Source organism: Trichechus manatus, unplaced genomic scaffold (genome assembly GCF_000243295.1).
Source record: "Trichechus manatus latirostris isolate Lorelei unplaced genomic scaffold, TriManLat1.0 scaffold00004, whole genome shotgun sequence".
Lineage (NCBI taxonomy): Eukaryota > Metazoa > Chordata > Mammalia > Sirenia > Trichechidae > Trichechus > Trichechus manatus.
Genome location: NW_004443940.1, coordinates 14,097,821 through 14,125,505, shown reverse-complemented (window position 1 = coordinate 14,125,505; position 27,685 = coordinate 14,097,821). Strand labels below are relative to the sequence as shown.

Here is a 27,685-nt window from a genome sequence, read left to right as displayed (position 1 = left end):
ATTTAGCTCAGTATGTTGGTCTTCTTCATGTTCCCATGTTTTTTGAGGTCTCTCAGCTCACTCAAGTCATTCTAGGGTGGCAGACATCACTTTTCTTTCCTTCAGAACTTGTGTTAGCTATGGAAACATTTGTAGGTCGGGTGAGTGAGAGTATCAGACAGTTCTGTGCAACAAAAGTGAAACAAATGGGAGCAGATGAAAAAACTATTTCTAAATTTACACCTAGTAAAATTCATACATCTTGGACTGTAGTTCTATGTGTTTTGACAAGCGCAGAGAGTCCTGTAACAGTTTTATCACCACAGACCAAATCCCTCCCACTGTTTCTTTTCAGTTAACCCCTGCCCCCTAACCTTGGGCAACCTAATCTATTCTGTCACTATAGTTATGCCTTCTCCAAAATGTCATATTAATAGAATCACACAACATGTAGCCTTTGGAGTCTGGTTTCTTTTCCTTAGCAAATATATTTGAGATTCACCCATGTTGTTGCTTGTATCAATAGTTTTCTCCTTGTTACTGCTGATTACTATTCCATTGTATGGATGTATCCATTTGCCAGTAAGAAGACATTAGAGTTGTTTCTAATTTTTGGAGATGATGAACAAAGGGCTATAAATATTTGCTTATAGGTCTTTTCTGTGAACCTAATGCTTCATTATTCTTGGGTAAATATTGAGGAATAGGATTGCTGGGTCACCTGGTAAGTATATCTTTAAGTTTGTAAGAAGCTACCATATCGTGTTCCAAACTGGCCGTACTATTTTGTGTTCCCACCAAGCTTGTATGAATGTTTCAGTTGCTTCTCATTCTTACCATCCTTAATGTTGTTAGTTTGTTTTTAAATTTTATTTTGGTCATTCTAATGCATTTGTAGTGATATCTCATTGTGGTTTTCATTTGCGTTTTCCTAATGATTAATGATATTTAGCATTTTTTCATTTGGTGAAGTGTCACCTCAAATGATTAGCCCATTTTTAAAACTGGGTTGTTTTTCCTTACGTTGAGTTTTGAGCGTTCTTTGTATATTCTGGAAAAAGCTCTTTGTCAAATGCTTGATTTGCAATTATTTTCTCCCAGTCTATGACTTTCTTTTCATTCTCTTAGTGCCTTTCACAGAGCAAAAGATTTTACTTTTGATGGAGTCTAATATCGAATTTTTCTTTGATGGAATGTTGCTTATGGTGTTATTTTTGATAACCCCAATCCAGGAGTTCTGAGGCTATCAAATATGCTTCATAAATATTGTAGACTCTTTGAGCCTCTCATTCAACTCCTGCCTTTCATGGTTTGCAAGCATTTTCTTTCATTTTTCCTCTCTAGCACTGCCCACAACAACACACCCACACACTCAGACACCGCCAACAGATATCCTGTGTCACTCTGAACTCTCAGCCCTCCTTTTCCAGGCTCCTCCCAAAAGATCATAAAAGCCACATTTTCTGAAGTATCTTTTATCGGTCAGAGGAAAGTGCTGGAAGATTGGAATGGCCAGTGCTATTTTTATGGCAGAACACTCAAAAAGTCGTTCTGGACCCTCTTTCTCCAAATTATGCAAGTTGAGATGGCATTCTGGAAACGCATCCTCCCAAATACACTTCTGCCCTTGCTGTAAAAAAAACTCATGCTATACGTCAATGGAATTTAATGTTCAAGTCAATTAATTAACTATAATGTCTTGGATTTTGAAACATCTTCCCAATTTTTAAAAGAAACCAATGTTTTCAGAGGCTTTTCTTGAGTCTGTGTACAACTCCCTCTTACTTCTCTTAGGTCAGATTTGAAGTCAGCCCATTTCAAAGTTAATACAATAAGGATAGAGAAGGGGATAGAGGAATGGTGGAGTTAAAGGTTTGAAGGAGAAAAAAATACGATTCATTTTGAGCACTTGAAGTAAATCCTTTCCTTCCATTTTTTTTTATTCCACATTAAAATATTTCTTTTCTAAATGCACCCCATGCCAGTTTATTATAAAACATGTAGGTTGTTTTGTGTTTGATGAATTTCCATTTATTGCATCATTAAGTTTAATGAAATTATTCTCTTAAGTTAAAACCCAACCTAAACATGGCAAGCTATTTTTTCACCTTGAGAAGCTGTCTTAAGCTATAAGATGTGCCAGACCAGAGAGATTTGGAACTGGAAGTGAATCCCACATGTTATGGTGTCAGTCAGCTGAGTCACCCATCCATGGTTCCTTTTCTTCCGCTTCCTGTTTAATCCATGGAGGTTCCTGCATTTTCAGCCTCTACACTCACCCTGCCGGCCTTAGTTCATCCTTCAGTGACCTTCGGCTAAAAGCAAAATGCACACATACAAAAGGAAAAAGAAAAAAGAACAGTGTTCTTCTATGGTGTAAATGGTGAATGCACTCTGCTGCTAACCAGAAAGTTGGAGGTTTGAGTCCACCCAGAGGCGCCTCAGAAGAAAGACCTGGCTATCTAGCCAAAAAGTCAGCTGTTGACAACCGTATGGAGCATAGTTCTACTCTGACACACATGGGGTTGCCGTAAGTCAGAGCTGACTGGATGGCAACTGGTAGCTCTTTTATGAGCGATGAGAGACTTGGTGTAGAGATGCTATGAGAACTGTCAGTGAGGGAACAGACACAAAGTGGGCCAAAGTTTGCATCTAATCCCAGGTCAGACAGAGGCAAAAGGTTGCTCACAAATGCATACCAAATAAATTCTAGCATTTCTGTAAGGACCATGGGGAATAGAAAGGAAACCCCTGAAACATTTTTCAGGTAGCTGATAAAGTCTGACAGCTCTGAAGGGGAAACAGAGCTGCAGGGTCTCAGTGGCAGAGTCACAGGGGAAATTCCCCATCCTTCAACATCTCTCTCAAGTACCATGAAGCATAGCCTGAATGTGATAAGAACTCTGCTAAATGGCATATTTGATGAAAAAGTAAAGTCTCAATAATCTTCTACAAGTCAGCAGCTCTACGCAAGACACTGATACTGGTTTTTGTTTTTTTTTAAATTTATGTTTTGTGACTTTTAAAATGAATTCTTCTGTCAAACTCTGAAATGATTTTACAGAATTGCAAAATGTCACAGCAATGGAAATGTTCACACATTGCACAGCCCTCACTTACATGACCCAGTAGACCTGTCAGAAATATTCTGTTGTGTCATCGTCCGCTTCTTTGAAGCGCCTCACCCGTCCGTCATGTCATCCTTTCTCCCCACATGGCTGAAACACCAAGGGAAACACAGGTCCCAGTTCCTAAGAACCTAATTCTTCCAACTTGCAGTAGTTGACTTTTCAGCAACACAGCACATTCTCTCAATTCCCTCCTATCGTTGGTTTGAGGTACTCTTTAACGCCTAAGAAAATATTCTTTGGTTCTCAATAATTAGTTTATTAATATAAATTGATGTTGAATATTATCAAATGCAAATTCATTGTCTTTTGAAAACATGGTTTTTTTACTCTTTTACTTATTGGTGTGATAAATCATTCAATAGGTTTTCTAATGTGGAAATATCCTTGAATATTCTAGACACTTGACTTGACGTGACAAATGAACATCAAAACAGGGAAAAATCTCTACCTCTGTGGAGTTTATGGTATATTTAACTTTAGATAGTGAGTTAAGAATTATTTTTTATTTTTTATGCAGAGACTATTTTGCTTTTAATTTTTTCAATGTGTGTGGCAACTACAGGTAGTCCCAACTTACAAAGTATCTGAGTTACGATGAACCACACTTACGGCCATCATTTTTTTTTTTCTTTTTCTGTGTATCTTATCATTAGAAATATGTATTACATACAATTTTGCACCATCTATTTGTAAGTTTACAGGTAATGTGTCCAACCCCTAAAGACAAGTAAAGATTGGATTTATAAAGATACTAATAATAAAAGGCAATAATAACAAAAACTAAAAAAAAAAAAAATGAAGTGTCTGACTTAGATAAGAACCGACTTCAGACGGAGTCTTCGAAGCGGAACCTCGTCATAAGTAGGTGGCTATCTGTATATATATTTTTTAGTTCTTCATCTTTTTTTTTTTAAAGCTTTATTGTTGTTGTTGTTTGCTATTGAGTCGATTCTGACTCATAGTGACCCCATGTGACAGAGTAGAAATGCCCCATAGGGTTTCCTCGGCCGTAATCTTTACGAAAGCAGATCACCAGGTCTTTCTCCTGAGGAGCAGCTAGATGGGTTTAAACCACCCATCTTCCAGTTAGCAGCCAAGTGCTTAACTATTGCACCACCAGGGCTCCTCAGCTTTGTTGAAGTACAATTAATATCCCATGAGTTTCCCTCATTGTAAGTGTGCAATTCAATGATTTTTAGTATGTTTACACACTTGTGCAACCATCACCACAATCCAGTTTTAGGACACTTCCATCAGTCAGAAAGTTCCCTTGTGCCCGTTTGCAGTCAATCCCTGCTGTTACCCTCAGCCCCAGGCAACCACTGATCTGCTTTCTGTCTAGAGTTACCTTTCCAGATATTTCTTATATATGGAATCATATATGTTATCTTTTGCATTTGGCTTCTTTTGATTAGCATAATATTTTTGAGGTTCATCCATGTTGTAGAATGTATCAGTAGTCTGTTCCTTTTCCTTGCTTAATAGCATTCCATTGTACAGATATACCACATTTTGTTCACCCCTTCACCAGTTGATGGACTCTGGATTGTCTCCCATTTGGCCATTATGAACAGCTGAGCGCTTAACCACTGCACCAGCAGGGCTCCTAACGGTAATAGGGACATTCATATATAAGAAATTGTGTGGACATGTGCTTTTACTTCTCTTAGGTAAATTCTTAGGAGCGGAATTGCTCAGTGGTGTGGGAAGCGAACGTGTAATTTTGTAAGCAGCATATACGTTACAGAGAGGGGCCACCCCTCTGTGCCCAGAGAGTTTTGTTTTTTGTTTTTCTTTTCTTCTTTATTTTTCTCTTTGTGATTGTCCCAGGTTAGTTGGGAAAGTACCCCCTAGTTTCACTGATACATTGACTCAGTTTAGGAGCCAGCAAGACAGGGTTACCACTTTTCATCTGGCCTGAATTTCATCAGCTGGAGTGACCTGAAAGTGACACACCCCAGTCAAGCCTCTGCTCTGCATGCCCTCTCTGGGAGCTGTTGGTGCAGACTCTCATGACCTTTCCCCACCAACCACACCTCACCCCCGCAGCTGTTCCTCCACATGCACTGAACTGTGGGTGGGCCATCTTGTCTCTCAGTTCACCTTGCCTATCCTACACCTTACAGAGGTCCCACTCCCCAAAATGACACGTTGCTAGTCTCTTACTTGAGTTCTACTTCAATTTCTGATTTCCCCTTATTATTATTAAGCTAGTGCTTTGGTCATTTCAGAGGAAATTTGGAAACGGGCTGTTAAGCCATGAGAACCCATTCTCTTGATGTCCAATCAGATGCAACTTCTGTTATGCTATGCTGCCTACCTATTGCAGAGGTAGGATAGATATGGTCAAATGTTAGTGATCTACCATGCTGCAGTGGTAACTATATGGTCCATAGGCTACCACTTCCTCCCACTTTTCTCATTGCAAACACTGATGATCGGTCACTATACTCCTTCTATTGAGCCTGCACTAGGTCTCAGATCTTCCAGGCATTACTCCCAATCAGAAAGGAGTTATCATGCAAGATGGAACCTCTTTGCTTTCCTTTCAAAGCACAGCTGCCCATTCCTCTTTCCCTCTTACACACACATACACACATATAAACGCACACACCCCATCACCACCACTAACTGTTGGAGTAAAAGTTGACTTTACAGGAAATACTATCTACAACTGGAAGCATCAGGAGTCCCTCAGTTCTTTCCCTTCATTAACTGATAAAATGACAGTGCCGGGGAAGTGGAAGGGCAGGGTCTGTCTGGGAGGCAATGTGTACGTGTGTGGTGTAACATCTGTGTAGTATCATTTCACTGCCCTCAGATGAGTAACTACCAGGTCTGGAAATGCAAGCCTGGGAAAACGAGCAAGTTGAAGTTCAGGGCAATAGCTGATGTGAGAAAAAACAAAAGAAAAATGAAGCCTAAGAGAATCTTTCTTTTTTAAAAAAGCCTAATAGAATCTTAAAAAATGTTTTATTATACAAACATTTCAAATATCAACATAGAGAGTCTAAAACAATGAACCCCCATACCCATCCCTGAAATTGAACAATTGTCAAGATTTTGTCATATTTGCTTCATCTACCCCTTTTTTCTTTTTTTTTCTTCCTTTTCTTCGCTGAGATATTTTAAAGCAGGTAATTTTATTCCTCATGCTTAAGTATGCATCTTTAAAAATATTGATATTTTATTTCCTAACCACACTGTCATAATCACACCTAACAAAACACATCAGTATTTGCTTGGTATTGTCTAATCCCCTATCCATAAATAAGTTGTGTCAATTTTTAGTAGAATCTTTCTATCAGGTTGCAGAGTAAGAGAAACTTACGATGACCTGTGTTCCAGATCCATTCCACTGCAAGCACTGTTAGCTCTGTTAGTAGAGCTATAAGGTTAATATGAGGCTATAGTAGGTGGCACAGTGGTTTAGAGCTATGGCTGCTAACCAAAAGGTTGGCAGTTTGAACCACCAGCTGCTCCTTGGAAACCCTATGGGACAGTTCTTCTGTGTCTTATAGGGTTGCTATGAGTTGGAATCGACTCGACAGCAACAGGTATAGTAAGGCCAATAATATCAGGCTAATAGCTATTCCAGAAGACGGATGAAGGCCCAGGAACTGATTTGAATGACGTCTGTTAGCCTGAGCAATGGCTTGTAGCCTCCTTAAAACCCAGTGCTTGATTGTAGAGGCCTGATTGGATCTTTGCTGTGAAATACCAGGGCCACAGAATTTATTAGGCTTATAAAATGCAGGTCCTTCAAGCATCCTAATGCTTCAAGCATCCTGGTTTCTTGATGAATGCTAGTGACTAGTGAAGCAAAACGTCTTACCTACGACGAACGACTAGCTTTGACAATGGAAGGTCAATGTTTCTCGTTAAGGCTCTTCCTGATAGAGCCCACCACGTGTGCACCCGGCTGAGTTCACTGTGCTGATTGTCCCACAGTGCATGATGCAGGTGGTCGTTCCCTACGTTGATGTCTGGGAAAGCAGTTAACTTTGCTGTACTGTTAAACAGCCCCATTGTCAACCCGGGGAAAACTCACTACCCGATTGCCAAATCTTCACTTCACCTTGTGCGGGGGAAGAGGCAGCTCCGGGGCAGTGTTCAGTAGGAAGCGCTCACAATTCTGCAAGCTTCTTGTTATTACACTTGGCTTCCTGTTATGCAGAAATAGGCAGCCAGGGCTGGGTGAAGTGTTGCAACTGATGGAGGCGCGCACAGACTCACAAGAGGCAACTGCACTCTAAATTCCTCAGAAAGACACGCAGGCCCCAAAGTGTGAACACCAGAGGGGAGGCCCTGGGGAGGCTCCCGAGGTCGAGGGGATTTGCCAGAAATTAGAAGACCTTGCAAGGCTTGTTGTCAGCTCAGATTTGCAGGGCTGCTGAAGGGAAAGAAAAAACAGAAAGTCAATTCTCTCTCTCTCTCTCTCATCATTTCATCTTGCTACTGAGCTCTTCCTGCAGAAGACAAAACAATGAAGGCAGTTTCCACAGGCTATAAAAACCAAAAAACCCATTGCTGCCAAGTCGATTCCAACTCATAGCAGCCCTATAGGACAGAGTAGAACAGCCCCATAGGACAGAGTAGAACAGCCCCAGAGGGTTTCCAAGGAGGGACTGGTGGATTTGAACTGCCAACCTTTTGGTTAGTAGCCGTAGCTCTTAACCACTTCACCACCAGGGCTCCATAGGCTATGGAGGATGGGAAAATTAAACCTGCCCAATTCCTGGATATTGAGGCAGGCAGGGATTCAGGGACCACCTTTCAGCTGGTTCTACTAACTAGGTTATGGGAGTTTGTCCCCAGGACGAGGGTCCTGGGAAGGCCTGTGTGGTTTAATTTCAGGGAGCCCAGAGAAATCCCCCTTGCTCTCATCAGTCATATAGCTTGTTGCCTTTTGCAGGGAGCAAAGTCTTTTGTACCAAACCGAAAAATGAAACTTAGAATGAAAAATAAAAAAACCTCAGGGGAGTAACAACAGGATAAATGTACCCTAAGTCTAAATGCCAGGTTTTAAAAGTGTAAAGGTTTTAAAAGTTGTCCAACCCCCTCTGAGCGCTGGGCAGTTTAAAATGGAGGGCGGTTTGCCTGGGAGAGGGAAAAACGATAAAGAAAGTGAGCCTGGAGGGCCTGAAGTCAAAGTTCCTCGTTTTCTTCAGGGTGGAAACTGAGTGCTATCTCCCCACAACCTGATAACTGGCCAGGCAGAGAATGTGTGAGTGTGGGTGTGTGTGTGTGTATGTGTGTGTGTGTGTGTGTGTGTGAGTGTGAGGGACAATGCATGCGAGGGTGTGCGGGTCCATGTTTATAATTTCCAGGCAGGCTGTGGTGATGGGATTTACTGTTTCAGATGGCTCCCTGGCGGTTCCTTTGCAGCATGGGTGGGCCACGGGCTGTGTGAGCTGCGGTGGTGACCTGAGCACTCGGCCCACACAGAATTGGCTCCGTCTTCCTCCCTCCCATGTCTCGGCCACACTTGGCTTTGGTCAGAATCCTTACCAGTTGCTGTGTCAAGTTGACCTTGACTCATGGTTACCCCGTGTGTGTCAGAGTAGAGCTATGCACTACAGGGTTTTCAGTGGCTGATTTTTCAGTGGATTGCCAAGCCTTTCTTCCAAGGCAACTTTGTGTGGACTCAAACCTCCAACCTTTAGGTTAGCAATCAAGCGTGTCAACTATTTACACCACCCAAGGACTATCCGAGGCCTTAAGTATCTTCAGATGAGCTTGGGCAGAGCCCTGGTAAGACCCAATGGGACTGCCTAATATGTCTATTTTCCTGCCGGGTGTCAGCACAGCCTCAGGGCTGGGCTGGAGGTTTCAGTATCATCTCTGTGTCATTGTTTGTCAAGGCTTCCTGAGCCTCGCAGAGCACATGGTGGGTGGAAAAAATAACATGATGTTGTCTATGCACAACATTGAGGCAGAATGGGCGGGGGCTGAGGCAGACCCCTCACGTGACAGGTTAGGAATAGTGACTTTGTTCCCTGCACAGGTGGAGGGTGCTGTCTCTCCTGTCCACTTGACTCTCTAACCCTGTGAATCGATTCCCATATGTGCACACTTTACTTCTACCAGTAGACTATGCGCTCCTTTGTGGGCTGTGTGGTCTAGGTATGGAAATCAGGCTTTGAAATCAGATTTCTAGCCGGATCACTGGGACAAGTCATTTCACCTCTCCAAGCTTCAGTTCCTCCTCTTTAAAGTGAAGGTGACAATAATGGCACTTACCATCCGGTCGATATGAGTTGGCATTGACTCAACGGCAATGGGTTTGGTTTTTTTGATTTACCATAGGGCTATCACGAGCATTAAATGAGACAAGACATACAAAGTGCTTGCACGGTAGTCAGTAAATAAATAACTATTGATGTTTATTACTTTAGGTGAGGGATTATATCTTGTATGCCACTCTGCTTGAGTGGCACAAGTAAATCTATCTAAAAATCTTACAAATCGAGAAATTGGCCAATAATTGTTGCAAATATAAGATGCTTTGATGCTGGCTCTCATTTCTTTGTAAAATTTTTATTTTATCTACTGAGCAAGTGTTTATCCAGAACCTTCAATGGGCCAAGCACTCTTCTGGGAGGTAGGATATATCAGTGAAGAAAATTTACAAAAGTTCTTGCCCCTGTGGAACCCACTTTCTCATGGTTAAGCGTCCATTGGACATTCTGCATAGATGGAACTCTTTACTTACTCTGATTTTACCAGAAAGAAAGCCTTAGTTAGGTGCTAATCTCTCTTTAACACTTTGTAGTTTATGATTGATTACTAATCCCTATTTTTTATATAAGAAGAGCATGATGGGGCTTTGGGCCATCGAAAACTAGGCCTGGGGTTGAGGCAGCCTTTGGCAACAGAGGGTGGTGAATGTGTTTTTATGTGTCAGGAGGCACAGTGAAAATTTGAAACCCGATAAGCCCCAAGAGCTCTGGTGGCACAGTGGTTAAGAGCTTGGCTGCTAACCAAGAGGTCGGCAGTTTGAATCAACCAGCTGCTCCTTGGGTAGCATATGGGGCAGTTCTACTCTGTCCTATAGGGTTGCTATAATTCTAAGGTTTTCTCCATTTCCAGAACCCTGCCCATTACCTAGGCCTGTGTGCTTACATGTAAGAAATACCCAATAAATTGTTCTGACTGATTCATTAAAGTGATAAGACAGGAAGACAAGTTTCTAATCCAAATATACTTTCTTTATTAAAGAGAGGTGATCCTATGAGTTTTTTTGTTTTTTTACAGGAACATCATTCAACATTATTTTCTCTCTCTCCACATATAGTTCATGTGCGTGTGCTCATACACACATACACACACTTCCTTTCTCTCTTCACTCCTTCCAGTTAATTTTCTCAGCCCGACACTGTGATGGGTCCTCAGGATACTAAGATGAATAAGACATGGTGCTTGCCCTCAAGATCCTCTTTAGAGCTCTAGCATCTTATAACTTGCAGACAGGCAACCAAAGCTCAAAGATGCTTGTCCCTGAAGCTAGGGAGCCTTCAGCTCCCTTTTGGAGTCAAACAGACCATCCTGACAGAGACCTCTAGGATCAGAAATTTGAACCTTTCTTGAAAAAGGACCTCTTGCTTTCAAACGGTGCTTTATAACCGTAAGTGAACTGTTGCCGAAGACTTAAGTTGATTCACGCCGTGCACCGCACCTAGGTCTTGAGCAGAAAGGATGAGCAGGGCTGGAATGCAGCCAGTGCTTCTCTCACCAACCTGTGACCTGGTGCGTGTGACTGCAGCCATCCAGAGTCAGAGGACCCTATTTCTTCACCCCAAAACATCATCTGCTCACCAAGACCTGCTCCTGCCCCGGGGGTGCTGGATGGGCGAGAAGTGGCCCTGGCCCTTGCTTGGCATAAGATGACAGTCTCTCTCCTTCCACTCCCCTTCTGGGCAGCAGCCTCCTGCTCCATTCACAACCTATGGGGATAAAATGGATTTTCTGCTGCTCCTCCTTCTTCACCTGGTACAAGCTCCCCTAAAAGTCCCTAGACAAATGGTACCCTCTTCTGTCTTGTGTCTACGTTTATACTCATAGCCTCGAGTTAAAGCTGCTTCCCTCAGAGCTAGTTGCCTCTGTGCTCAGGCTTGTCTTGCTTTCTGGACATCTGGATTATATGAGAAGAATGTGGCATCAGGATTGGAGGAAGACTCATTACCAACCTTTGATACGCAGATGATACAACCTTGCTTGCTGAAAGTGAAGCGGACTTGAAGCACTTACTGATGAAGATCAAAGACTACAGCCTTCAGTATGAATTGCACCTCAACGTAAAGAAAACAAAAACCTTCACAACTGAACTAATAAGCAACATTATGATAAACAGAGAAAAGACTGAAATTGTTAAGCATTTCATTTTACTTGGATCCACAATCAATGCCCATGGGAGCAGCAGTCAGGAAATCAAAAGACACACTGCATTGCACAAATCTGCTGCAAAAGACCTCTTTAAAATGTTGAAAAGCAAAGATGTCACTTTGAGGACGAAGGTGTGCCTGACCCAAGCCATGGCATTTTCAATTACCTCATATACATGTGAAAGCTGGACAATAAATTAGGAAAACCGAAGAAGAATTATGAATTATGGTGTTGGCGAAGAATATTGAATATACCGTGGACTGCCAGAAGAACGAACAAATCTGTCTTGGAAGAAGTACAGCCAGAATGCTCCTTAGAAGGGAGGATGGGGAGTCTTCATCTCAGGTACTTTGGACATGTTATCAGGAGGGACCAGAGCCTGGAGAAGGACATCAGGCTTGGTAAAGTAGAGGGTCGTCGAAAAAGAGGAAGGCCCTCAACAATATGGATTGACACAGTGGCTGCAACAATGAGCTCAAGCATAGCAATGATTGTGAGGATGGCGCAGGACCCAGCAGCATTTCGTTCTGTTGTACTTAGGGTCGCTGTGAGTTGGAACCCACTCAAGGGAACCTAACAACAACAACAACAGTTATGTTACTTTTCTGGTCTGAGATTTTCATGGCACTCAAATCTCCTGGCTTTCGATTGTACTTCTTTTTTTCCCCTAACCACTTTCTTAATCCACAGGCCTTACCTGTGAAAACCAGAACTCTGGGGAAGCCCAGAGCTCTCAGTATACCCTCACACTTCAGCATGCCCCAATCTGGACTCACTTGCCTTTCCAAAGCACCCTTGTTCTCGGACTTCCTTCCTTGCTTCTGGGAACGGGTTTCCCAAGTCTGTGAGCTCTTCGGGGCAGGGCTGTTGTAGCTAATATTATATCCCAAGCACCTGGCACAATTCCTGGCACTTACCAAGAGCTCAGCCAATGTGTGTTGAGTGAATGGATGGAGGCTACTTTCTCCGGGCCACTCAAACAGCAAACCTCACAAAGTCTTTGCCTCACGCTTCTTCTTGTTTAGCCAATTGCCAAGGCCTGTTGGTCTGCCTCAGAACTGCCTCTCATGTTTTTTCCTTTGCCACTATCTGAATTCAGGCCTCTGGATTTACACCTGAAATATGGTACAATGTCCAACTAGTTTTCCCTTTTTCCTTTCTCCCTCTCCCTCCCTCCTTTCATCCTTCCTTTCCTTCATCTTTCTTTTCTTACATTCAACATAAAATAGAGCCCATACTGTAATAACAAAGTTAATAATAACAATTAAAAAGAAGAAAAAACAGTTGCCATGGCAACCCCATGTGTGTAAAAGTAGTACTATACTCCACAGAATTTTCAATGACAATTTTTCAAAAGTAGGCTACCAGGCCTTTCTTCTGAGGCACCTCTGGGTGGAATCAAACCTTTAACCTTTCGGTTAGCAGCTGAGCCCATTAACTGTTTGTGCTGCACAGGGAATAATAACAACAGTCTCCATTTAATGCACATGTATTAAGAGACAGGGACTGGCTGGGGCCTGTCCACTTATCACCCCTAATCCTTACAAGTTAACCACCCCACAAGGTATGTATTATGAGCATGATTTCACAGAGGAGGAAACTGACTCAGAGGCAGCACATGACTAGTCCAAGGCTGCATACACAGAGGCCTTTGCACCTTCTGCTACCTCATCCCGCCTTTTCTTCATCAGGCGCAACGTTAGATGCTGAGGAGATGGGGATGGTTAAGGCCAACACATCAGTACAAAGTCTCCCTTGTCTTCTTAGAGTACAAGGTCAAGAGGTGGGACAGAGTGTGAGCAAATAGTTCCCAAGCAAGGTGATAAGTGCTGTGATGGATGTGTTCAGAGTGAAGAGGAAACACAGCACCAGATCTGGCTGGGCTGGGGAAGGCTGCTCACAGGAGGTGTGGCCTCAAGTGAGTTTTGAAGGATGAGCAAGAGTTTTCCAAGAGGTCAAGTTGGGGTGTGGGTGGGTGTGGGTGGAGAGGACATTCCAGCAGAGAGGATGGCATATTGTCTTGGGTGAGGCGCAGGATGGGTATGGAGGAAGAGCAGGAAATGCACCTGGAAAACCACAAAGAACACTGAACCCCCTGCTAGGCCTTAGACTTCAACTTTTAGGACAAAGGTGTTCGTGGGTTAGTGGAAGCTTTTAGGCAGGAGAGTAACAGGGTCAGATTTGTGTTTTGGAAGGATCATATCCATAAACGATGTCCTCAATGGACAGGAGGTGGGACTCATAGGAGAGAGACAGGTGAGGGGACTATTGTAGAAATCTAGTTGAGAGGATTAGAGGGCCCAACCCAGATGAAGGTAGAGAAGAGGGATGGATCAGAAAAAGAAAGAGAGAGAGTGAACTGTGGATCATGATGACTAAGAGGAACGGGGTGGCAGCAAGACCCAGGCCGATCCTGTGATCTGGTTTGGAGGATGTCATTCACAGCACATCACAGAGAGCAGTGGAGGGAAAGCAGGTTTGTGTGTGTATGTTGGCACAAGGCAGAGGAATGATGGGAAGCAGAGAGAGTGAAGGTGGTAGGTTTGGCTAATGACATAGTGAGTTTATGACTCCCTACTGAAGTGCATGTAGGCAGTTGGATAGGTGGGTGTCAGGAGAGAGGTCTGAAGTGAAGCCATATAAATTCCAGTCCTTTTACAAATTCCATTAAAACATGGTTCCCAGACTACTTCACTTTTGTATCAACACATTAAGGAAAATGCCTTAAATAGTTCCCACCAGTTTTGAATTGACTACTCACACCTCACCTTCACATTTAGAGTCATCTACAATAGAATTTAAACCAAGGAAAGGTGAGAGTAGATGTAAGAAATACCTCAAAGGTAGACCCTAGAAGATTTTGTGATGGATTTTTTTGGGGGTTAGGGTGAGAAGATGGGAAGATGAAGAAAGGAAGTGATAAAGTTTCCTCAGCTGACTTCCCTGTTCATACTTCCTTATTTAATTTTCTCTTGCTCTAACTCGAGGCAAAAGGTAACTAACTTCTACTGCAGAAAGGGCTTCCCTGGGATTGTGACATTTCTTCAATTTTTCTTCTTTTCTTTCTGGTATTCTCCTTCACCTACAGACTAAAATTCAGCATCAGTCCAAATACATGACTCATCCATATTTTATCCTGGTCCTCCCTTGCTCAGGAACATGAAATGGCTCCTATTACCTCTCAGATCAAGGTTGAACTTCTCACACTGACACCATAAGCCACTTCTTTGGACCCTCCAGCTTGACTTCTTTACTGGATGAAATGCTGCCCCATCTTTACGGTCCATTTTGTCCCATGCTTAGTAATGATAACGTGCAGATTCTAGGAAGTCCTGGTCAATAGAACCTTCTGTGATGATGGAAATGTTTTCTGTCTGTGCTGTCCAATGTGATAGCCTCAGGGCTACTGAACACTTGAAATGTGGGTGATGTGACTGAGGAACTGAATTTTAACTTATTTTAATTCATTTAAATGTGCGTAGCCACTCATTGCTAGTGGCTACATTTGAACAGCACAGTGCTAGGGGCTTGCTCCTTCTACTCCTGTTAGGGTGGGTTTCTGAGATCGCTAAGACCCTCATTTCCAATTTTCCTAGAGTATTCTGTAAATGCTTAGCAACTGCCTTCCTGGCGTGCTTCCCTGGTCTGCCTGTGGCCACCTCTCCAGCCCACAGCAAGGTTCATTCTCAAAGGACTGGGAATGTACACTCAACATACAATGGCTGACTCACAGCAAAGCCTGCATGATTATTTTTATTATGAGAAGCAGCTCTATTCATAGTAACAGCTTTCTTTGTTTATCCAGGAACAAGTCACACCCACAAAGAAGAGAGACTGTTCAAAGGAACTAACAAGGAAAGTTAGTCAAAACCAAGTGAAACTCAAGGCCCACCAGGCTTTCTTCTCCAATATTTGAATCATCTCATGATAGGCCTGGCTGGTACACAATGCTGAGGGGGCAGGTAAGGAGATCGAGAGCTCCCCTGCTCAGTCATTGGCTTACCCCAGAGGCAATATTCCCAGTGTCTGGGCAGAATTTCCAGTAGTGACGAGGTTTGCACAAGGCCATCTACACTCTCACACTTGCAATGCATGGCCCAGTGTGTGTAGTCATATCAGATATGGTAAGGATGGTAACAGGCGCTCAGGAAACTGGTTGGTTGTGTGGGTTAGTGGTATCATTTCTGAAATACGGAAGATGGTCAATCAAGCCCTTGATCATATGTAGGCAGACACAAGTGCGTCTAATCTCCCCTTGGCCAGGTTGGAGAACACAATATCCTTTATTAACATAATAAAATAAAAGGCCATTCTGGGGAGAGGGTTCTTGTTTTGTTTTGTTTTTGCCACAATAAAGCATAGAAAATGTCCCAGAACTAAGCATAAAATAACATTCCAACAACACAGTTCTTCTTTGCTGAGCTAATTCTCTACAGGGTCTTCTTGGCTCCTGTTCCCCCCACCCAACACTGCTTCAACACTATTGGAGACCTTCAGCTTCTTGTGTCTCACATAGTGTTCCCAACTATTTCTGTGGGTCTCCGGGGGTGGCATCACCTGAGAAGCCACGTGAAGGCCTCTCATGACCGCTGCTATTAGGAGTGGTCTCACTCCGCTGTCTGATGTTGCTTCTGGTAGATGGTCACTGAGGTGAGTCACATCAGGCTAGGCTGCACTGAAGCTGCTCTGTTGAGGTAGGGGAGAAGGTACCTGCATCAGCCAGGATGCCTCACTCTTCCATTTTCCTCAGAAATTTTGTGTGTAAACCAGCTTTTCAATTTCTGTCCTCAATCTGCCCTCTTTCTAGAACAGATATGAACTTTTGCAAGGTACAGTCTTTGGCCTAAAGAGGTACAGAGTTATCCTTCAAATTCCCTCCTCCCCATTGCATTCCTGCCAAAAGCCCTCCTACCCTTCCTTCAGATCAAGCTCAGCTGGTAACCAAAATGTCGGCAGTTTGAATCCACCAGCTGCTCCTTAGAAACCCTATGGGGCAGTTCTACTCTGTCCTATAGGATTGCTATGAGTCAGAATCGACTCGACAGAAACTTTTTTTTTTTTTTTTTTTTTTTGGTTTTTAGAGTAGGGGATAAGAAGCTTTGGTGGTGCAGTAGTTAAATCACTCTGCTGCTAACCAAAACGTCAATGATTCAAATCTATCAGTGGCTTCGCGAGAGAAAAGACTTGACAATGTGCTCCCATAAAGATTACAGCCAGGGAGCCCTGTGGTGCAGTTCTACTCTGCCCTGTATGGTCACTATGAGCCAGAATCGGCTTGATGGCATCCACCACCACCAACAGAGTAGGGGATCAGTCCCAGAACGGCTGTTCTTTGAGTTGCAAATGAAGGACTTTAAAGATAGTGGGTAACTCAGGAACCAGATCTCAAAGTTCTTAACCTGGACACATTGATGTAAAGGCAACCCTTTGCAGGCACGCCGACAAATCGTTATCAAAATGCAAAATTTCTTTCTGCTACAACTGAGTGTGTGCACTTTTATGATGATGTCTGTCAAATGGGAGGCTGAATTGAGTATATCTGGCAACTTAGTGTTCAACCTAGTGCCATTTGTACAGATCAGTGGTGGGTGGTGAGAAGTGATTGCAAGCTGACACCTAGCATGTTAGGATGTCAGGGTCAAGGGAGCCCAGTTAGGGCAGAACCCTTTTTGGACAGCAACACAGGGCCACAGGACCAAGCATGTAAATAGAGGGATAATTCTGGATGCCGTTAGAGTCAGTGGAAGAAAGACTGTAACGCCGTATAAAGGTCTGGTATTTGAAAGTATGCCATGAACACAAATAAAGGTTGAGGACCATAGGCCAACAAGGAAATAGAAAGGAATCAAAAGCAATGGGGAGAAGTTAGCAATTAAGTGCATTAAAGATAGGAATGAAGGAAGAGAGCAAGCTTGATGACGGAATGACATTTTGAAGTGAAGAAGGAAGTTGAAGAAGCTCCCAAAGACAATCTCCATCTTGGCAGTAGGAAATAAAGTCTCTGTTGATAAAAACATTAAGAGTAACATTTGCTTACCTTCGACAAAGCTAAGTGCTAAGTGCTTTATACACGTTGTTATTGATGTTGGGTGCCATTGAGTCAATTCTGGCTCATAGTGACCCCATGTGACAAAGTAGAACCTTCTCATAGGGTTTTCTACAGTGTAATTTTTATGGGAGCAGATCGCCATGTCTTTCTCCCACAGAGCCACAGGATGGATTTGAACCACTGACCTTTCAGATAGCAGCCAAGCATTTAACCATGGCACCATCAGAGATCCTTACATATGTTAGTTTGTTTAACCCCACAACAATTCCATATAACAGGGACTATTATGATCCTAGGAGTCCCTGAGTGGCTTAAATGCTTAAGCAGATGACTACTAGCAGAAAGGCAGTTCAAATCCACCCACAGGTGCACTGGAAGAAAGGCCTGACGATCTACTTCTGAAAGATTACAGCTATTGAAAACACTATGGAGCACAGTTCTGTTCTGACACGTGAGGTTGCCATGAACCTACTTGATGGCAACAGTTTGGCTTTTTTAGTTATAATCTTAGTTTTACAAGCAAAGAAACCAAAGCTCAGAGAAGTTGCATAATTCACCCATGGTTACAGAGTCAAGAATGGATGAGCCACGTCTCTACCAAGTAAGACAAAATAGGATGAGAGTGGAGTTGATGTTGTGAATGTTCAGGAATGATAAGAGTTGGATAAAGGGATTGATGGAGACTTCCTCCAGCAACACTTAGCTGAAGGAGAGGAACGCAGACACTGGGTATTGCCCAGGGCTAGGAATTACAAAATCACCCATGGGTGGTGCACATGGTTAAAGCACTGGGCTGCTAACTGAAAGGTTGAAGGTTCAAGTCCACTCAGAGGGGCCTCAGAAGAAAGGCCTGATGATCTACTTCTGAAAAATCATCAACTGAAAACCCTATGGAGCACAGTTCTACTCTGACACACATGGGGTTTTCATGAGCTGGAATCAATTCAATGGCAACTGGTGGTTGGCTGAAGGAATTAAGTGTGGAGTGGCAGCACAAAGGGGACGTGGAGCTCCAATGTGGTCTTCAGGGCTTTGTTGAACCGGCTGAGAAAGAAGGAAGATGAGTCTCAGAAGAAAAGATTGAGCTGGGACCACAGGCAGGATGAAGAAAGGAGAGCGTTGTCTTGATGGGAGCTACCCTGGAGACGAGATGTGGAGGTACAGACCTCGACTTCATCCAATGACAGGCAGGACTCTTATCTGAAAACAAAAACCAGTGACACCATGCAGTGGACCAAGGGGTCTGAATTCAAATTCTGCTTCTGTGTTTTGTCGGTAGACTCTTTTCCCTCTCCAATGCTTGTGCGCTGTCAGCCACAGGACGTGACAGCTTAACTGAAAATGTAATAGGACGGCAGCTGTGGTGAGGTGCCGCATAAAGTGCTATAAACACTCTCACGGGGCAGGGGACACTTGGCAGGAACGTTCGGGAGGTGCCAACTTCTGCATACTGGCTGCGAAGCCAGGGGTCAGGGGTTGTAGTGGGGTCTCTCGGGGAGGGACTATATTTCAAAGTGAGGTCAGCGCAAACACAACTAGCTCCTCCTCAAATGAGCCGCTGTGGAAGAATGCCCAGGCAGCTTCCGGCTGCCTCTGCAGCTGCGTGGGACTCACCCTTAACCCTCAGAACAAGACATTATTTTCTCCTCTTTCTTGTCAGATACTGACTCCCACGCAGGAAAAAGGAAGCACCTTTTTGTCAGATGCTGCGGCCACTTCCTCTTTAGAAGGCTCCAGCCAATGTTTCGCTTTGCAGAATGAGGGGGCCGACATCAGCTGCTGGACTGCGTGTACGTTGGGCCACCGGCTCTCGCCTCCTTTTCCGCCTCCATCCAGCCCTTCTCTGGAGCAGGTCCCTGAGCTGCCTCTGCGGGTCATGGGGGATTTTCTCTGATACAGATCTGGACCTTTGAGGTGGACCTGTCTGTGGCCCCACCTGGCTCCTCAGCCCCTTTGGGAGTTTCTCTCTTGCCTCTCCTCCCCCACTTTGCACACTTCTTCACGTCCCTCAGTCAGTCTGCCTGTCTGTTCCTCTCTATAGCTCGGTCCCAGAGTGTGATGACTGGCGTGCAGATGGCGGCCTTTCACTCGTCGTCCACCCTCAACCCGCTGGAAAGGCCCATCAAGATGGGCTGGCTGAAGAAGCAGAGGTCCATCGTGAAGAACTGGCAGCAGCGGTACTTTGTGTTGAGGACACAGCAGCTCTACTACTACAAGGACGAAGAGGACATGAAGCCACAGGTACCATCCAGCCTTTGTCCCCAAGACTGTGTCTCTCCCTCTCCTGGCATGGAGTAGGGCACTTAGTGACATGGGGGCCACTTAGAGTGTGTGTAAATCCACATAGGCCTTCTTACAGGGACTAGACACATATCTCTTGGGGAGGAGATTGCTTTTTCCTTCTCACTATTTTCTAGGTACATAAACTGGGTTGCATAGATGACAGTGTGATCCTCCAGGAAACTCCAGGATAAGCACTGTGGTGTTTCCTAGATGTAGCTCAGAATCAAGGCTTGCAACATGGTCACGATGATGGTGATCTTGAGAATGAGGCTCAGAGAGTATGGATTTGGTTCAGGAGAATTGATTTTGGACTTCCATTTATTTGTTTATTCATGAAATATTTATTGAGCGTCTATTATGTGTCCGACACTGTTCTAGGTACTTAAAATAAACCAGTGAGTAAGACAGATAGAAATCTTTGCCCTTGTAGAACTTAGACAATAGGGGGAAAGACAGAAGGTCAACATAATATGTAAGGAAAGAATATATAGTTTGTTAGAAAATGATTAGTTCTATGAAGGAAAAATAGAATGAGTTAAGGGGGAATGAAGAGTTTGGGGGAGGTGGTACAGTTTTAAATAGGGTGTTCAGAGTAGACCTCATGGAGAGGGTGACATTTGAGCAAAGACTAAGAAGGAGAGGGGAAATAACCACAGAGACGATATTTGGGGAAAGAGCATTCCAGGTAGAGGGAACGGCCAGTGCTAAGGCCCAGAGGTGGAGTGTGGCTGGAGTGTATGAAGATGACCAAGGAGGTCAGTGTGGGTAGAGCAGACCTAGTGAATGAGAGAATAATAGGGATGAGGTCAGAGAGGAGAGAGTCGCAGTCATGGGTTGGAGGGAGCAGATTGCAAAGGGCATTATAGGCCATTGTAAGGACTGAGGGCAACAAGGAGCCATTATGGAGTTCTGACCAGAGAGGTGGCATTTTCGGGCTTATGCTGTAAAAGGATGGCTCTGCATGCTGTGTTCAAAAATAGACTTTGGGCTGAGGTGGGAAAGGGGTGTGCAAGGGGTGTGCAAAATGTTATGGTGTTTAGAATCTCAGTGGTATCGTGGCTGGAGGAAAATACTTTGAAAGTAGAGCAAACAGGATTTCCTAATGGAGTGGCTGGGGCTATGAGAGAGGGCTTTGATCCTAAATCTTGGGCCTCGTTCTCTTCTCCCCACCCCAATTGATTCTTCATGGCCACGGTGATATGTGAGAGTGCAAGGGGACACTATTAACAATTATCCTAGGACCCCAGTGTAAACTAGACGTCCAGGGCAGCAGGTACAGCTGGTCACCCTACCTAAAGCTCACGCCTGTGGAGATGGAACGGTGGGTTTAGTCAGAAGGAACTTATTAGGGAAGGCAACTCTAGTACTTTCTGGAGACACAAAAAAGCCTCACGAAGGGTGAGGATAAGAAGTGTGTGGATTGGGGGTGGATGGGCAGGGTATGTAAAGATATTGAATGATCATTTTGGAAGAGGACCTCTCTCATTAAGGGCAGGTTTGAGGGTCTGTGACACGTCAGCAGGCCCCTGGTTAACCAGGCCCTCAGCCTGAGGATTAGGAGTCTTCTAAGTGTCTCTGTCACTGTAGAGGCCGAAGAAGGCCACACAGACCCCACTGCAGATGGGGTTCTTGCCCAGTGACATCTTTGTGGTAACCAGACTTCCTTCTCTTTATGAACAACCCAGACCTTACCAGAGCCAACCAGTTCTAGGCTCTGACTGTGATGATTGGTGTGTAAGTATCTGAAGCAGGAAGTCTTCTCATCTCCTGACAGCAAGGGAGGTGGCGATAATGCGTTAGCCATCCCTATCAATGGAAAGGGCAGCTTGGTGGTGTTTGCTTCTATGAGATATAGAGGGTGAGAGGTATGTCAAAGCTTGGGTTCTTTTTCTAGCTCTGCCACTTTCTGGCTACATCATTATTTAATTGTTCTGGACCTCTCATTCTTTGTCTGTAAAATGAGACAAGAATATCCCCCTGCATTTGTCACAGGCTCAAACAATATGATGCACATGTAAAAAACTGTTTTATAAAAGGATAAGCTGGTTTTGTCAAAGGGTAAAATAAATATTCGAAGGTCCTAGCTTCTCCCCCTTACTCCTGGAAGGAGGAAACCCAAAGCCTTCCCAGGATTAAATTAATCTGGTATAATTGAACAAATTAAGGCTTCTTTTAGGATGGTTTATTTTTAGGAAATCTGTTAATATAGTAAGTACTTCAGATCAATAGGTTGAGATCAACAGGTCAGACGGAAAACCCACACAACTCCTCAACAGATGGCTGCAAAAGCATTTGATAAAATTCAACACTCATTTCCGATATAAAAAATAAGACTTTTAGGAATAAAATGATAATTTCTTAGAAAGAGTACGTTTGTTTTATGATACAGTGATATTTAAATTTGATTACAAAAACTGTACATGTGCATGATAGAAAATTTGGAAGATGCAGAAAAGCACAGAGAATAAAAATGATGCACAATCTCGCAGCAAGAAATAGCCACCTAAATCACTACCTTTTCCAGTCTTTTTCGTATACAAATATACAAAATCATTACAAAATTATTACAAGTACAAATTTAGTGTTATAATATTATTTAATTAAAAATTAACAATACGTCACGAATATCTTTCCTCTTTATTAAATATTCTTCTACAACATAATTCTGAATGATGGAGAAATAGTCCATTTAACAAATGCTTTGTTATTGGGTATTAGAATGATGCTCGTGTATTGTTATTACAAACAAGAATCCTTGTAGAATTTTCCCACAGCCATAATTATTTCCCTAAGATAAAGCAAAAATCTATTTGCAATAAAGCATTATGATTATACTATCACTTAACATTGTTTTGGGACTCGTAGACCTTGCAAATGTCTAGAAATGAAACGGAACTTAAAACTACGAGCTAAATTCTTGAAAAAAAGTAAAGGCACAGTTCCTTGTCATATTTCACAGCATTCATAATTCTGTGTAAAAATTACATGAAAGGGAAAAATGAATTCATAAAAATACTAGAAGAAAATGTAATGATTTGCATAATGTTTGGGAGGCAGACTTTTAAGCATGACAAAAAAGACAGCACAAGAGAAAGACTTAATTGCATAAATAAAATTGTCTGTACCTCAAAAACCAAGTGGAATCATAAAGCAGAAAGACAGATGATAAACAGGAAAAAATTATACATGTATATGTATACATATATGTATCATAAACAAATATTCTTAATATTTGAAGTATTCTTTTAAATCCGTAAGAAAAATCCAAATAGATCAATCAAAAAATGAGCAAATAATACAGATGAATTACCAAAGGAATGTAATAGCCAATAAGCATATATTAAAAAGTTCAATCTCAGTAATAATCAGACATGCAATGTGAACTAATGAGACATCACTATTCCCATATCAAATTGGAAAAGATTTTCTAAAAATCTCAGGGTTGATGAAGACTAAAGAGCAGGAATTCTCATGCACAGCTGGTGGAAATGAAAATCTGTACAACCTTTCTGGAGGATAATATGCCTTTTAAAAATACAAACCCTTGACTCTGCGTTTCTAATTCTAGGAATTTAATGTAAATGGATGACTAAGATTTATGTAGATGATTAAATTTACCTGTACAAATTTTCACCACAGTGACAGTTAGAATAATGACTTGAAAACAATGCCCAGTGGTAGTAGCTATGATACATTAGAGTACATGTATATATCTGTATAGTGGAGCACAGTTCAGCCATTGATTACAATGCTCTAAATCAATGCTTTTTGAAATGAAAATATACTCAAAATATTATTGTCTTTATTATTGTCCACATAAGAGCAAATCACAACAGATGATGCTTATATACTAATCTTATTTTTGGAAAAAAAATCAAATAAATATTTATGGAAAAAAGTCTATTAAGAATACATTGAGGTGTTGAATGTGGTTATCTCTGAGTACTGGGTCTACATACAATTTTTAATTTCCCTCTTTTTGTTTATTTTCTAATTTTTCTATACCAAAACAAAACAAAAAAACAAGCCTGTTGCCATTGAGTCAATTCTGACCCATAGAGACCCTATAGGACACAGCAGAACTGCACTATGGGGTTTCCAAGGAATGGCTGGTGGATTTGAACTGCTGACCTTTTGATTAGCAGCCGAGCTTACTTTATAAATTAAAAAGAATATACCTATAAAAAGCAACAACAACAACATAGAAATGCCCTAATAATCTTGGAACAATCAGGTGAAAGGGGCCTGCATGCACACTGATAATGGATGTGTAAGTTGATACATTTCTAGAAGGCCATTTGGCCAGATTTATCAAGAACCAAAACAATATCATGCCTTTAGATCCGTACCTTTAGCTTTTAAGAAGCTATCTAAACGCAATAATAAGAGATATGCTGCGTTATTTATAATGAGAAACTTTGGACCTGAAGTCCAACACAGGAGAATGAGTAAATAAATCATGGAACTCTATATGATGGGCTTTTGTGTATGTGTTCTTGGGGCTTTATAGGAGGTCATTTTGTACCTTTTTCCTCTGAATTTTCAGAAAGGTCCTGTCCAGCTTTAACAGTATAATGCTCTGTAAGTCTATGACCTTGCTTTATATAACCTATTCCAAAAGGTTGTCAGGGAAGTCATTTGAGGCAGAGAATTAACAGCTAATTGTCCTCATGTCTCAGCTACTGTGATGGTTTCAGCCAATGCTGGCTTAGTAGGGTAGACAGCATGTCCCAATGTCTCATCTCCTGCTTTCTGTGAAGTTACCACAGCTGGTCATCTGCCAGTGGTGTGCTGGTGAAAGTTTGTCAGCTGGGACTGTGTGGGAAGGAGGCTTGATTTGCAGCATTTGCCAACTCCCGTGGTGCAAATACCCCCCAACCACTGATTCAAGTTACCAACATGGCATCACTGAATGCAGAGTTGAGAAGAGATGTGCAGTAGCACAATGCTGTACAGTATTTCCATCACGCTGACACATCTTTACACAGTTGTTGTTATTGTTAGGTGCCCTTGAATCGGTTCTGACTCAGCAGCCTTGTGTACAACAGAACAAAATACTGCCTGGTCCTGTGCCGTCCTTACAATTGTTGCTGCGTTTGAGCTCATTGTTGGCAACCACTGTGTTCAGACTACCTCATTGAGGGTTTTCCTCTTTTTTGCTGACCCTCTACCTTACCAAGCATGATGTCCTTCTCCAGGGACTGGTCCATCCTAATAACATGTCCAAAGTGATAAGATGAAGTCTCACCATCCTCCCTCCTAAGGAGCTTTCTGGCTGTACTTCTTCCAAGACAGATTTGTTTGTTCTTTTGGCACTCTATAGTATATTCAGTATTGTTTGCCAACACGGTAATTCAAATATATCAGTTCTTCTTTGGTCTTCCTTATTCATTGTCCTGCTTTCACATGCATATGAGCAGACTTAAAATACCATGGTTTGGGTCAGGTGCACCTTAGTCCTCAGAGCGACATCTTTGCTTTTTAACATTTTAAAGAAATCTTTTGTAACAGATTTGCCCAATGTGATATGTCATGTGATTTCTTCGCTGCTACTTCCGTGGGAGTTGATTGTGGATCCAAGTAAAATGAAATCTTTGACAACTTCAGTATTTTTACTGTTTATCATGATGTTGCTTGTTGGTCCAGTTGCAAGAGTTTTTGTTTTCTTTATGTTGAGATGTAATCCATACTGAAGGCTGTAGTCTTTGATCTTCATCAGTAAGTGCTTCAACTCCTCTTCACTTTTAGGAAGCAAAGTTGTATCATCTGCGTATGTTAATGAGTGTTCCTCCAATCCTGATGATGTGCCCTTCTTCATATAGTCCAGCTTCTCAGATTATTTGCTCATCATGCAGATTGAATAAGTATGGTGAAAGGATACAACCCTGACACACACCTTTGCTGACTTTAAACCACACAATATCCCCTTGTTCTGTTCGAACAGCTGCCTCTTGGTCTTTGTACAGGTTCCCCATGAGCACAATTAAGTGTTCTGGAATTCTTATTCTTCAAAACGTTACCTATAATTTGTTATAATCCACATAGTCAAATGTCTTTGCATAGTCAATACAACACAGGTAAACGTTTTTCTGGTATTCTCTGCTTTCAGCCAAGATCCGTCTGACATCAACAGTGATATCCCTCATTCCACGTCCTCCTCTGAATCAAGCCTGAATTCCTGGTAGCTCCCTGTTGACGTACTGCTACAGCCATTTTTTAATTATCTCCAGCAAAATTTTACTTCTATGTGATATTACTGGTATTGTTCAATAATTTCCACATTCTGTTGGATCACTTTTCTTTTGAATGGGCACAAATATGGATCTCTTCCAGTCGGTTGGCCAGGTAGCTGTCTTTCAGATTTCTTGGCATAGATGAGTGAGAACTTCCAGTGTTGCCTCCATTTGTTGAAACGTCTAAATTGGTATTCCATCAATTCCTGGAGCCTTGTTTTTCACCAGTGCCCTCAGCGGAGCTTAAACTTCTTTCTTCATTTCTGTTGGTTCTTGATCATATGCTACCTCCTGGAATGGGTGAACGTCGACCAGTTCTTCTTGGTACAGTGACTCTGTGTATTCCTTCCATCTTCTTTTGATGCTTCCTGTGTCGTTCAATATTTTCCCCCATAGGATCCTTCAATATTGCAACTCGAGGCTTGAATTTTTTCTTCAGTTCTTTCAGCTTGAGAAAGTTCTTCCCTTTTGGTTTTCTAACTCCAGGTCTTTGCACATTTCTTTATTTTACTTTCTCTTCTTGAGCTGCCCTTTGAAATCTTCTGTTCAGCTCTTTTACTTTATCATTTCTTCTGTTCGCTTTAGCGACTTGACAACTGATAGCAACTTTCAGAGTCTCTTCTAACATCCGTTTTGGTCTTTTCTTTCTTTCCCATCTTTTTAATGACCTTTTGCTTTCTTCATGTATGATGTCCTTGATGTCATCCCACAACTTGTCTGGTCTTTGGTCATTAGTGTTCAGTATATGAAATCTATACTTGAGATGGTCTCTAAACTCAGGTGGGATATACCCAAGGTTGTACTTTGGCTCTCATTGACTTGTTTTAATTGTCTTCAGCTTCAACTTGAACTTGCGTATGAGCAATTGATAATCTGTTCTGCATTCAGCCCCTGGCCTTGTTCTGACTGATGACATTGAGCTTTTCCACTGTCTCTTTCCACAGATATATTCAGTTTGTTTCCTGTGTATTCCATCTGGCAAGGTCCAAATGTACAGTCATCGTTTTTGTTGTTGAAAAGAGGTATTTCCAATGAATAGGTCGTTGGCTTTGCAGAATTCTGTCTTGCAACCTCCATGTCATTTTTATCACCAAGTCTATTTTTTTTTTATTGTACTTCAGGTGAAGGTTTACAGAACAAATAGTTTCTCATGAAACAGTAGTACACGTATTGTTTTATGACATTGGTTAACAACCCCAAGACATGTCAACCTTCTCCCTTCTTGACCTTTTTTTTTTTTTTTTTGGTGAAAATATACGTAGCCAAAGATACACCATTTCAAAATTTCTACATGCACAGTTCAGTGACATCGACTACGCTCTTGAAATTGTGCTGCTATTCTCACTTTAGATGAAGGTTTACAGTAACAAAATAGTTTCTCATTAAACAGTTAGTACACATGTTGCCCTATGACAATGGTTGACAACCTCACAACACATCAACACTATCCTTACTCAACCCTGGGTTCCCTATCACCAGCTTTCCCATCCCCTTCTGCCTTCTAGTCCTTGTCCCTGGACTGCTGTGCCTCATTAGTCCCATTTGGTTTTATGGGGCTGTCCAATCCCCGGCTGAATGGTGAACCTCAGAAGTGACTTCACCACTGAGCTAAAAGGGTGTCTGGG

At 42.4% G+C, this 27,685-nt stretch overlaps 1 protein-coding gene across 5 annotated transcripts in view; it reads left to right on the top strand.

The window, feature by feature from the left end:
• Window positions 1-27,685, top strand: part of ARHGAP25 (Rho GTPase activating protein 25) — a 118,922-nt gene that overhangs the window by 30,498 nt on the left and 60,739 nt on the right. For 2 of the 5 annotated variants that reach the window (XM_023733104.1, XM_023733105.1), the window contains exons 2-3: window positions 19,205-19,334; window positions 19,586-19,785. In XM_023733104.1, the coding sequence (XP_023588872.1) occupies window positions 19,603-19,785 (183 nt within the window). In that variant the 5' untranslated portion in view covers window positions 19,205-19,334; window positions 19,586-19,602. Of the gene's footprint in view, window positions 1-15,300; window positions 15,458-19,204; window positions 19,335-19,585; window positions 19,786-27,685 lie in introns of all 5 variants that reach the window. The other 3 variants (XM_023733101.1, XM_023733103.1, XM_023733099.1) reach the window with 2 other exon arrangements.